This window comes from Mytilus galloprovincialis, chromosome 6, assembly GCF_965363235.1.
Source record: "Mytilus galloprovincialis chromosome 6, xbMytGall1.hap1.1, whole genome shotgun sequence".
Lineage (NCBI taxonomy): Eukaryota > Metazoa > Mollusca > Bivalvia > Mytilida > Mytilidae > Mytilus > Mytilus galloprovincialis.
The window spans coordinates 122403-136559 of record NC_134843.1 but is presented as its reverse complement, the minus strand read 5'-3'; the positions used below and the strand labels follow the sequence as shown (position 1 = coordinate 136559).

Genomic DNA, 14157 nt, shown 5'->3' with positions numbered 1-14157 from the left:
AGCAATATCTCCCTAACCCTAACCCTAACCCTAACCACTATAATTAACATACCACCAGCACACACTCCAGGTATTAGTTGTATATCATCTATAGCAATATCTCCCTAACCCTAACCCTAACCCTAACCACTATAATTAACATACCACCAGCACACACTCCAGGCATTAGTTGTATATCATCTGTAGCAATATCTCCTTAACCCTAATCCTAACCACATTAATTAACATACCACCAGCACACACTCCAGGCATTAGTTGTATATCATCTATAGCAATATCTCCTTAACCCTAACCCTAACCCTAACCACTATAATTAACATACCACCAGTACACACTCCAGGCATTAGTTGTATATCATCTATGGCAATATCTCCCTAACCCTAACCCTAACCCTAACCACTATAATTAACATACCACCAGCACACACTCCAGGTATTAGTTGTATATCATCTATAGCAATATCTCCCTAACCCTAACCCTAACCCTAACCACTATAATTAACATACCACCAGCACACACTCCAGGCATTAGTTTTATATCATCTATAGCAATATCTCCCTAACCCTTACCCTAACCATAATAATTAACATACCACCAGCACATGCTCCAGGCATTAGTTGTATATCATCTATAGCAATATCTCCCCAACCCTTACCCTAACCACAATAATTAACATACCACCAGCACACACTCCAGGCATTAGTTTTATATCATCTATAGCAATATCTCCCTAACCCTAACCCTAACCATAATAATTAACATACCACCAGCACATGCTCCAGGCATTAGTTGTATATCATCTATAGCAACATCTCCCTAACCCTAACCCTAACCACAATAATTAACATACCACCAGCACACACTCCAGGCATTAGTTGTATATCATCTATAGCAATATCTCCCTAACCCTAACCCTAACCACTATAATTAACATACCACCAGCACATGCTCCAGGCATTAGTTGTATATCATCTATAGCAATATCTCCCTAACCCTAACCCTAACCACTATAATTAACATACCACCAGCACACGCTCCAGGCATTAGTTGTATATCATCTATAGCAACATCTCCCTAACCCTAACCACAATAATTAACATACCACCAGCACACACTCCAGGCATTAGTTGTATATCATCTATAGCAATATCTCCCTAACCCTAACCCTAACCACTATAATTAACATACCACCAGCACACACTCCAGGCATTAGTTGTATATCATCTATAGCAATATCTCCTTAACCCTAACCCTAACCCTAACCACTATAATTAACATACCACCAGTACACACTCCAGGCATTAGTTGTATATCATCTATGGCAATATCTCCCTAACCCTAACCCTAACCCTAACCACTATAATTAACATACCACCAGCACACACTCCAGGTATTAGTTGTATATCATCTATAGCAATATCTCCCTAACCCTAACCCTAACCCTAACCACTATAATTAACATACCACCAGCACACACTCCAGGTATTAGTTGTATATCATCTATAGCAATATCTCCCTAACCCTAACCATAATAATTAACATACCACCAGCACATGCTCCAGGCATTAGTTGTATATCATCTATAGCAATATCTCCCTAACCCTAACCCTAACCCTAACCACTATAATTAACATACCACCAGCACACACTCCAGGTATTAGTTGTATATCATCTATAGCAATATCTCCCTAACCCTAACCATAATAATTAACATACCACCAGCACACACTCCAGGCATTAGTTTTATATCATCTATAGCAATATCTCCCTAACCCTAACCATAATAATTAACATACCACCAGCACATGCTCCAGGCATTAGTTGTATATCATCTATAGCAATATCTCCCTAACCCTTACCCTAACCACTATAATTAACATACCACCAGCACATGCTCCAGGCATTAGTTGTATATCATCTATAGCAATATCTCCCTAACCCTAACCCTAACCACTATAATTAACATACCACCAGCACACACTCCAGGCATTAGTTGTATATCATCTATAGCAATATCTCCTTTCCATGATGTTACTTTATTAGCTTCTATAAATAACTGGAAGATAAAACATTTGTAAAATTAAATCACTTTATTAGGTCTTGGTAAAATAAACAATTCTAGGAAAAAATTTCATGGTCAGTGATATTTGATTTTAGCCAAAAATTCTATTTTTTGTGAATTGATTTATTTTCAGTGAAGTTCAACAATTAATAAAAGAGGTTCAACAGTTTTACAAAACACAATAGGTAGGGCTCAACATTCAACATATTTCTGCCCCGTCAGATTTTCTCTTTTTATAGAGGTTTTTAAATAAGACATAATGGTTAATTTAAATTTTAAGCACTGTGAACCATACCAAATTTTTATTTAGCCCATCAGCCTCTACTCATTATTTTTTTTACTTTTTATTCTATAAATATTGTTCTCTATTTTGTAATCCCATCCAGAACTTATATCATTTATATAAAGACATCTAATTGTATACAAACAAACCTTCATTCCTGCAGCACCAGTAATTGTAACCATTCCCTTGTTCCACTGGTCACCAAGGTTACCAGATTCTATAAATACTTCATTTTCAGGGGCTGTAACTCCGGTTGATATTTTGAGATCTCCCATTGTATCCAAACCAAACATGTGATATTGAAAAGTCAAACAATAGTCACCTGCTGTTAAAAAAACCAACAGTATATTCTATATTTAATAACAAATTGCTGAAATTCTTTTTTTAAAGATCAAATAAGCAAATATTTTTTCTTCATCTTTTTGATTTTATACTGTTTTTAATGAAGGGTAGCATATTCTCTTTATTCATGAAACATTTTACTGGTTTTTACAGAAAGGCTAGCATATTCTCATTGGTCAAAACTTTAAGGAATTTTGGTCCTCAATGCTCTTCAACTTTGTACGTTATTTTTTTAATTCGAGTGTCACTGAGTCTTTTGAAGACGAAATGCGTGTCTTGTGTAAATACAAAATTTAATCCAGGTATCTATGATGAGTTTATTTCTATACTAAGTTATATCACAGAATATTGTTTTATTGATAATTCCTTAAAACAAATAATATATATTTTACCATTTAAGTTTGTTGATGATTCCAACCTAGCCACATCATTGCTAGCTCTTGGTGAAGAAACTTCTACATACTTGTATTTACTGCCTTCTACAGCTGATTGTGGTCCAGTACCTCCAGATGGAGTGCTTCCCTATATATAATTACATAAATAAAGTACTATAAATTATTTTTAAAGAATGTTTCTATATGTATATACCTTTTTAATGACTCTTTCAGTCTACCAGTCAAAATTTAGAACAAACATTTCTACAATTGTCCCATTATAACTCCCTCAGACAAAGATGCCTTAGATGGATTGGGCTATTTTTAGGTATATTTTGGTCATATAACTCTTCAACTGTTTGGGTACTTATACATCCTTGGCTTTCAAATATTCAGTTTTAAGTGTTCCTGAAGAAGTAAATCCAGAAAACCACTTCAGAAGCATTAAATTTATTACTTGTTATTCTTTTTTTAAAACCTGCTTTGAAGGGAAATCTCGTCTAGCCCTTATAAAAAAGTAGATGTGGAACAATTAAAACAAGAAAACTTAGGCCCTAATTTATGTACAAAATAATGAAGGAAAAAAACAACATTTTACACAGCAACAAACAACAACCACTGAACTACAAGCTCCTGACTCGGGAACGGCACATACAGAATGTGGTGGGGTTGAAAACATTAGCAGGCCCACCCTCTCCTAACCTGGGACAGTAGTGTAAACAAACTCCTAACCTGGGACAGTGGTGTAAACAAACTCCTAACCTGGGACAGTGGTGTAAACAAACTCCTAACCTAGGACAGTGGTGTAGACAAACTCCTAACCTGGGACAGTGGTGTAGACAAACTCCTAACCTGGGACAGTGGTATAGACAAACTCCTAACCTGGGACAGTGGTGTAAACAAATTCCTAACCTGGGACAGTGGTGTAAACAAACTCCTAACCTGGGACAGTGGTGTAAACAAAGGTTGTAAGGAATGTGGTGGGGTTGAAAACCTTAGCAGGCCTACCCTCTCCTAACCTGGGACAGTGGTGTAAAATGTTGTAAGCACAAAAGGATAAAAATTGCTTTAATTTATCAGTGGGAAGTAAAATTAAATATTGCAATGTCAACTAGATATCATTGAGATGGGAGCCATCTCTGTGGGCCCCGCTGTGAATAATGTGCATTAAAAAATTGTATCTTTACCATAGGACATGGGTTTGTCAACTGAAATCAAAGTTTTTGACCTTGACCTTTGACCTATGAAGTTGTAAATAAATTATGACACACCCTTTGGTGTTGGTTTATAAACATGTCAAGTATAAACTTTGAAATGATAAAGGTTCTCAAGATATAGAGCGGACACGATCTTTACCATAGGACATGGGGTTGTCAACTGAAATCAGTTTTTGACCTTGACCTTTGACCTAGGAAGTTGTAAATAAATTATGACACACCCTTTGGGGTTGGTTTATATACATGTCAAGTATAAACTTTGAAATGATAACGGTTCTCAAGATATAGAGTGGACACAATCTTTACCATAGGACATGGGGTTGTCAACTGAAACCAAAGTTTTTGACCTTGAACTTTGCCCTAGGCAGTCGTTCATAAATTATGACACACCCTCTGGTGTTGGTTCATATACATGTCAAGTATAAACTTTGAAATCATAACGGTTCTCAAGATATAGAGCGGACACGATCTTCACCACAGGACACAGGGTTGTCAACTGAAACCAAAGTTTTTTTACCTTGACCTTTGACCTAGGAAGTTGTACATACATCATGACACGCCCTCTGGTGGTGATTAATAAACATGTAAAGTATAAAGTATGAAATCATAATGGTTCTCTAGATATGGAGCGGACACAAAGTGTTACGGACGGACGGATAGACGGATGGACGGACGGATGGACGGACGGACAGACTGATCACTATAGGGGACCGCCTTTGGCAGCACCCTAATAAATTGTTCTTTGTTTGTGTGTTGATGACAATCTATATTTTGGATTTTACATGAATACATTTTTTTTACTTTGACTTACACTTCTACTAGTCCAATCAAAATCATCATTTGTAGCTTCAACCAAAAAACATGGAGCACCATCTTCAAATGTACATGTCTGGGTACCATCTGAAAAGATAGAGAAAAACGTAGAGCACCACCCTCAAATGTACATGTCTAGATGCCTTCTGAAAAGATAGAGAAAAATGTAGAACACCACCCTCAAATGTACATGTCTAGGTGCCTTCTGAAAAAATAAGATAAAAACATACAGCACCACCCTCAAATGTACATGTCTAGGTGCCTTCTGAAAAGATAAGAGAAAAACATACAGCACCACCCTCAAAAGTACATGTCTAGGTGACATCTGAAAAGATAAGAGAAAAACATTCTGCATAACCCTCAAAAGTACATGTCTAAGTGCCATCTGAAAAGATAAGAGAAAAACATACAGCACCACCCTCAAAAGTACATGTCTAGGTGCCACCTGAAAAGATAAGAGAAAAACATACAGCACCACCCTCAAAAGTACATGTCTAGGTGCCTTCTGAAAAGATACGAGAAAAACATACAGCACCACCCTCAAAAGTACATGTCTAGGTGCCATCTGAAAAGATAAGAGAAAAACGTAGAGCACCACCCTCAAAAGTACATGTCTTGTTGCCATCTGAAAAGATAAACAGAACCAGGTGCTCCGCAGGGCGCAGCTGTATACGACCGCAGAAGTCAAACCCTGAACAGTTGGGGCAAGTATGGACAAAGCATTCAAGCTTGATACAGCTCTGAATTTGGATTGTGATCAAATTTTTGACATTATATGGGTTTCTTACACAAAACAAATGCCAAGATCTTACAATAAAATTGAGAATGGAAATGGGGAATGTGTCAAAGAGACAACAACCCGACCAAATAAAAAACAACAGCAGAGGGTCACCAACAGGTCTTCAATGTAGCGAGAAATTCCCTCAGCTGGGCCCTAAACAAATATATACTAGTCCAGTGATAATGAACGCCATACTAATTTCCAAATTGTACACAAGAAACTAAAATTAAAATAATACAAGACTAACAAAGGCACAATATTTTGCAATTTAAGATTTCTTCTTCAAACTTTTCAAAAATTTGAAATTTGGGGGAAAAAAAATTGAAAACTACTACCACCACCCTTTTTTGCAAAAAAACTGACATTTCTTTGTACATAATTTACAAGTAGTGTAAGGGAGGTAAATCTATACATACCCAAAATTGCATGTTAAAGGTTTTTAAGTTACCTCCCTTGCACTGCTTTAAAATTGTATTTAATTGTCCATTGACCAGAAGAGCCTAGTTTTTCACTTTTTTTGCCCCTCATTCCAAAACATTTTGAGCCATAACTCCCCAAAGTCAATACTAACTATCCCTTCATGGTATTGAAACTCGTGGTATAATTTCAGAGATTCATACACAACAACACAAGTTATTGTTTTAAAACTACACAAATGCTTATTTTTGGCCCCTTTTTTGCCCCTAATTCCTAAACTATTTAGACTATAACCCCAAAATCAATACTAACTATCCCTATATGGTATGGAAATTTGTGGTACAATTTCAGAGAGATTCATACACTTAAGTACAAGTTATTGTTTGAAAACTCCAAAACTGCTTATTTTGGGGCCCCTTTTTGGCCCCTAATTCCAAAACAATTTGGGACCATAACCCCAAAAATCAATCCCAACCTTCCTTTGGTAGAATTGAACCATCTGGTAAAAATTTATAAAGATCCATTCACTAAAACAAAAGTTATTGTCCGGAAACTAAATGCGTCTTCGGACGACGAAGACAACATGATAGCATTATACAATGCAAATTTTTTTTTGCAGTCGTATAAAAACATGAAGCACCATCTTTAAATGTACATGTCTGAGTGCCATATGCATTATGACTTTGTACCAGCATGTCCAACCACAGTGAAGGTAACCAGTCTAAATACTATAAACTCTTGAGTCAAAAGTTGGTAATATGAAAGTAGTCTATTCAAAAATAGTTTAAAAGTCTAATCATCTGGAATTAAAAAAATCAGGATTTAATTATATGGTGATAAGAGAAAAGACACTTTATTTTATAAGATACTGTAAATTCAGAAATTATTGTGTGCATTTATTATTGCGATTTTGTTATTTTAGACTTAAATGTGATTTTAATTTTTACAATTTTTGAGACAATTTCTGTTTAATTAATATTCGACCCCCCTTTTCACCCCTACAAAGTGTTGGTTAAGATGTACAGATTAGATGTAACCATTAAACATTAAAATAAATACCTGTTGGTTGAGACGTAGTTGGTGAAGCGGTAGTTGGTGCAGCTGTAGTTGGTGCAGCACTAGTTGGTGAAGGCGTAGTTCGTGAAGGCGTAGCTGGTGAAGCAGTAGTTGGTGCAGCTGTAACTGTATCAGCGGTAGTTGGACCAGATGTAACTGGGTTGCCTGTAAAATAATGGACCTTTTAACATGACTTCTTAATAGACTGAGACAACTTTTTAAAATATTACTTATTTCTATTTATCTTGTTCAAAAGTAATAATATAAGATACTTATCATGCTCGTAAAATTTGAAAACACAATCGCGAAGGTAATACAATAACTTTCATTCAAATAGAAGAACAGAGTTCAAATGTGCCTCTAATTGCACATATTTTATCTGTCCATCGACAAAAACCATGATAAATAAAAAAAAAAATCATTCTTTTAATGTTGATAAAGATATCATAGTGAAAAAAAGGCTTCAAAGCAAATGCAATGCAATTTCAAATTTAATGAAAGAAGCTTAGTGAGCGAGCTCACATTCCCCACGTCCCCGCATTGTCACTGGAGAAATAAAATAACTAAGAAAAAAAATTGTATGAAAAAAAAAAATTGAATCATAATTTCGATATGCACATCTGCATAGTATGTCCTTATTATCTAAAAAGGTTTCATGAAATTCGGAATTCTGTTGTGTGGTTTTAGAAAACTATAGTGGAGGTATATTGAGGCAAATAAGTTCAAAGGGCGCAACTCCTAGAAAAAAAATTTAATCATAATTTCCTGTTGATATGCACATCTACGTAGTATGTCCTTATTATCTACAAAGTTTCATGAAATTCTGTTGTGTGGTTTCAGAGGAGTTGTGATGACAAACTGTTGCAGTAGTATATTGAAGCAAATAAGTTCAAAGGCGTGTACCTCCTAGAAAAAAATTGAATCGTAATTTCCTGTCGATATGCAGATATACATAGTATGTCATTTTTATCTAAAAAGGTTTCATGAAATTCTGTTGTGTGGTTTCAGAGGAGTTGCCATGACAAGAAACAGGACTGACAGACTGATTGACTGATGGACAGACAAACAGGTCAAAAACATAATACCCTTCGCAACTTCGTTGCCGGGGGTATAATTAACATTTCCGTAAATTTTTCAAAAATAATTGATCTATACTATAATACTTGCAAACTTGTCCTTGACATTGCTGATATAAATATAAAAGTCTGCAGAGTGCTTACAATACAATTTTCAGAAAATTAATACATGTATTTCCAAATTGAAAATAACTTTTTTATTAAAAAAAAGTTGATCAGCATTGACTTGCCTTTGACATTTATACCAATATTTATCTACTATACAAGTTTGATAAAAATCTGGCAAGAATTACACATGTGGGAGCACTTATAAGGATGGATGTGTTATTTCAATGTTCCACTCGACAGGTCACATGGGAGACAGAAAAACAGCCTGTAATTCTGATTACCTCCCCTTTAAATCTGTGTAATAATCTTACCACAAGTTCCTGGAATAAGTGATACATCATCAATGGCTATGTCACTTGACCAATTAGAGCCACGAACACCTTCAATTGTCATCTGAAAAAAAAACACCTTCAAATGTCATCTGAAACAAGTCACCAGAATAAGACCTTGCAAAAAGATGAATTCACCCTTGATTTTGGTGTTTTTTTTGTTTTTGTTTAAGTTGCTTCAATTCCATGTGTTTTGTTGACTATATATTATCCCTTTGGTATTACAAATATATTTATCAAAGAAACTATCTCAGTGGAAGCATTTTTTCCCAAAGCGTGCGAGGTCATGGCTTCCATCCATTCTAGGTCAAACCTAAGACTTTAAAATTAGTATTTGCTGCTTCTTCACTAAGCGCATGGCATTAAGGAATAAGAGCAAAGACTGGTTTGATTAAGAGTCAGAACAATGTGTCCTGGTGGGGTGACATGTCATCCTGCAGACTGTTACCTTTTAGCAGGCTCAAATTAAGGCGTGTTAGTCTAGTACAAGCCGGGTTAATATCACATTAACATGTTCTCGTCCTGAATGTTACCTTCTAGCAGGCTCAAATTAAGGCGTGTTAGTCTAGTACAAGCAGGGCTAATATCACATTAACATGTTCTCGTCCTGAACAATAATAAATCAGTCATCCATCATCTTTTAATTGGATTTTTTGGTGTTTTGATGCCACTTATAAGCACCACTTTTTTGCTGTTTCGTGGCAATCAGTTTCTTTTGGTGGAGGAAGTCAGAGAAATCACAAACCTTGGGTCGATAAACTAACAACCTTGTCAATCTAGATTGAAGTCAAGTGCACCTGTACGAGTGGAGTTTAATCACTTCAGTGTTGACTGGCTAGTAATAACAGAGGGAGCTACTTAGACCACTTGGTCACCGATGCCAACTCTATCATCTATTAAAGAAACTACTTACCTTAAGACCATTAATGGCAGGTATGTCTATTTCTGCTTTGATCCAATCATCGCCTTGAGCACCGGACCGTGTCCATATATTAGATTTCGCTGTATTTGTCCCCTCAGAGTATATGTTTAAAGTACCCATAGTAGATCCCTTCATGTGATAATAAAATGTCATACAGCGACTAGTAGCTACAATGTATAAGATTACACATTACAACACCATACAGAAACTAGTAGCTACAATATATAAGATTACACATTACAACGCCATACAGAAACTAGTAGCTACAATGTATAAGATTACACATTACAACACCATACAGAAACTAGTAGCTACAATGTATAAGATTACACATTACAACGCCATACAGCAACTAGTAGCTACAATGTATAAGATTACACATTACAACACCATACAGAAACTAGTAGCTACAATGTATAAGATTACACATTACAACACCATACAGAAACTAGTAGCTACAATGTATAAGATTACACATTACAACACCATACAGAAACTAGTAGCTACAATGTATAAGATTACACATTACAACACCATACAGAAACTAGTAGCTACAATGTATAAGATTACACATTACAACACCATACAGAAACTAGTAGCTACAATGTATAAGATTACACATTACAACGCCATACAGAAACTAGTAGCTACAATGTATAAGATTACACATTACAACGCCATACAGAAACTAGTAGCTACAATGTATAAGATTACACATTACAATGTCATACAGCGACTAATAGCTACAATGTATAAGATTACACATTACAACGCCATACAGAAACTAGTAGCTACAATGTATAAGATTACACATTACAACACCATACAGAAACTAGTAGCTACAATGTATAAGATTACACATTACAACACCATACAGAAACTAGTAGCTACAATGTATAAGATTACACATTACAACACCATACAGAAACTAGTAGCTACAATGTATAAGATTACACATTACAACGCCATACAGAAACTAGTAGCTACAATGTATAAGATTACACATTACAACGCCATACAGAAACTAGTAGCTACAATGTATAAGATTACACATTACCATGCCATACAGAAACTAGTAGCTACAATGTATAAGATTACACATTACAACGCCATACAGCAACTAATAGCTACAATGTATAAGATTACACATTACAACACCATACAGAAACTAGTAGCTACAATGTATAAGATTACACATTACAACACCATACAGAAACTAGTAGCTACAATGTATAAGATTACACATTACCATGCCATACAGAAACTAGTAGCTACAATGTATAAGATTACACATTACAATGTCATATAATAAATATTCTCCATGAAAATTGGATGTGCTAATGCTTATACAACTGAATAGCAATTAACATTGGCCTACTACTGATGGTTCCCCTTAATCTGACCTAATCACAAACTAATAAATGTAAACTAAGCAAAAATGTTATAGTCAATAGACCATGACTAAGAGGGTGGAGCCAATTAATCTCCATGGAAATGAAATATGCCAATGCTAATACAACTGCACACTAAATTTGACGAGCCAACAACTTGTCGCTCACCACAAACTAGACCTTATCACAAACTAATACATTGTTGACGTTGCAGCCGCCGTCGGAAACAGCATACATATGTCTTGCTTTTTGACTCTGTCAAATGAGACACAAAGTGAACATGAGAAAGTTTTGATTGGCAAACAACATCATAATCACTGGATACTCTACCACATTACATTATTTTTGTTTCGTGGTAGAAACAATGAAATTATCCGTAGTTACTTAACATTTTGGTTGTATCATTTGTCATTACTAATTATATATGTAGGTAGCTCCTATACTCTTGTTATTATCTTACTTGGTAACTGTGGAGTTGTATCATTTGTCGTAACTAATTATATATATAAGTAGCTCCTATACTATTGTTATTATCTTACTTGGTAACTGTGAAGTTGTAGACATGGTAGCTTTATCACCCGGATTTTTTCCTGACATCTCTGTATACACGTACTGGAACCCTCCGTGAGCATTGCTTGGTCCCGTATTGCTTGATGGCGTACCTTGCTAATAAAATAATAAAAATAATGCAATTTAAAAAAAAAACAATTTTGATTGGACAGCACCAACATTATGAGGGAACAAATTGTCAGTATAAAATAAAATTCAGGTGAACTCTGCAATAACTATGTAATTTTTAATTACTGTGCATTCACTTATTTTCGTGGGTACCAATTTTTGAGGATTGTGAATAACTTAGATATTTGTTGATATTTAATTTCGTGGTTTTTGACGAAGATTGTATACAAGCCTTTAGGAAATTTGGTATTTGTTGAACATTTAATTTTTATGGTTCAACTTTGTTGTCTCTTTGACATAATTTCCATTTCCATTTACAATTTTATCTGTAATCTTTTATATGACTGTATTTCAAATAATAAATTTCTTACAATCCCTTCAAAAATGAAAACATCCCTTTCTGAGATTAACCTTCATCTGAGGAATGACAAAGGATGTGTAAAGAACCACAAAACAGTTGAAGATCTATATGACCAAAAAGGACCTAAATCTATTATTTATAAAAATGCATATAATTGTTAACTTACACTGTTAGTGTCCCAATTTATTGCATTACTTCCTTCATTCTCAAAAGGACATTTTTCTCCAAACTCAAATGTACAAATAAGTTGATAGGATGCTGAAAAATTATTTAAAAAAGTCATAGTTATTATTCAAATAAGTATTATCAGGTTTTCTACACATATATATATCATAAAATATCAGACATGAGCCAAAATGTGAACCTTTTTGGCGAGTGAGAGCAGCGAACGAGCAAAATTTCTTAACATTGTTTTCAAGCACAAAGGTACAAAGGCTCAAAGGCCTGCTTATCTTTTATAATTTGCTATAATAGGAAATCATCTTAGGAAATAGAAACTATGTCAAGAAGGGCAATAACTCCTGTAAGAATTCGTTAGACAGCTTAGACAAAAGGGCAATAACTCCCGTGAAAAAAATCTTAAACAGGTTAGACTCAAAATAGGCCAAAATTACCTTAGATATTTATATTCTCAACATTTTTTTTATGCAAAACTTGCATTTTACCCCAGGACTAGGTACTATTTTTAGCCATCTTGGTTGGCAAGCGGGGTCATTGGAAACACTTTAAAAATTAAATCAAATTTCATCCAGTAGCAACAGGTGACAAGATATTAAAGTAGCTGACTTGGCCTTTCACCAAGGTGACCTAAAAACAGTTAACAACAGTACCAGTAACACAATACTAAATTAAAAAATGGAGAGGGCTTAAAAAGGGCAGCTGCTGCTTAATCTATTCAATTTATTTGAATACAAGAATGTGTCCAAAGTACACGGATGCCCCACTCGCACTATCATTTTCCATGTTCAATGGACCGTGAAATTGGATAAAAAATATAATTAGGCATTAAAATTAGAAAGATAATATCATAGGGAACATGTGTACTAAGTTTCAAGTTGATTGGACTTCAACTTCATCAAAAACTACCTTGACCAAAAACTTTAACTAGAAACATGCACTTTCATTTTCTATGTTCAGTGGACCATGAAATTGGGGTCAAAAGTTTAATTTGGCTTTAAAATTAGAAAGATCATATCATAAGGAACATGTGTACTGAGTTTCAAGTTGATTGGACTTCAACTTCATCAAAAACTACCTTGACCAAAAACTTTAACCTGAAGCGGGACAGACAGACGAACGAACAGACGGACGAACGAACGGACAGACGGACGAACGGACGCACAGACCAGAAAACATAATGCCCCTCTACTATCGTAGGTGGGGCATAAAAATAGTGTTTAAACTAAACAAACATAATACTCACGAGTTAATTGATCACAGTTTGTCCCTGTTACACCTGGGTTACATGCACATGTGTAGGTACCTGAATTCAAAGGGCTGCTGCATGTTCCAAATACACAAGGGTTATTGAGACAACCTGAAAAATAATACCAGTTAACTACTGCAATGCTGATATAAATAGTTTAACCAACTCTTTTTCCTAGTATTAAGGGGTGCACAACGCCTGAGAAAGATAAATAACTCCTTTTTAAGCTGTTGCTTATTTTTTTGGCAAATGGATTAAGGGAGATTTGTGACCATTTTAAACATTTCATGCAATACAATTATGAAGTTTAAGCTAAAATTATTAAAAATTTCAATTTAATTCTTATTTCAACTTCATACTTGACAGAGTTGTTTAGAGACAACTGGAGATGGTAATCATACATTTAAGGGAGTTGTTAAGGGACAACTGGAGATGGTATTCATACATTTGACAGAGTCGTTAAGGGACAACTGGAGATGGTATTCATACATTTGACAGAGTTGTTAAGGGACAACTGGAGA

At 35.0% G+C, this 14157-nt stretch overlaps 1 protein-coding gene across 6 annotated transcripts in view; it reads right to left on the bottom strand.

Annotated features, from left to right (window-relative positions):
- The window catches only part of LOC143078644 (MAM and LDL-receptor class A domain-containing protein 1-like), a 141888-nt gene that overhangs the window by 48517 nt on the left and 79214 nt on the right, over positions 1-14157 (bottom strand). For 5 of the 6 annotated variants that reach the window (XM_076253491.1, XM_076253493.1, XM_076253494.1 and 2 more), the window contains 10 exons: positions 13634-13747; positions 12377-12468; positions 11711-11837; positions 9772-9947; positions 8841-8922; positions 7349-7510; positions 5090-5178; positions 3080-3209; positions 2495-2670; positions 1969-2056 (listed from right to left, as the gene is read on the bottom strand). In XM_076253491.1, the coding sequence (XP_076109606.1) occupies positions 1969-2056; positions 2495-2670; positions 3080-3209; positions 5090-5178; positions 7349-7510; positions 8841-8922; positions 9772-9947; positions 11711-11837; positions 12377-12468; positions 13634-13747 (1236 nt within the window). The remainder of the gene's footprint in view (positions 1-1968; positions 2057-2494; positions 2671-3079; positions 3210-5089; positions 5179-7348; positions 7511-8840; positions 8923-9771; positions 9948-11710; positions 11838-12376; positions 12469-13633; positions 13748-14157) is intronic. The other variant, XM_076253492.1, reaches the window with a different exon arrangement.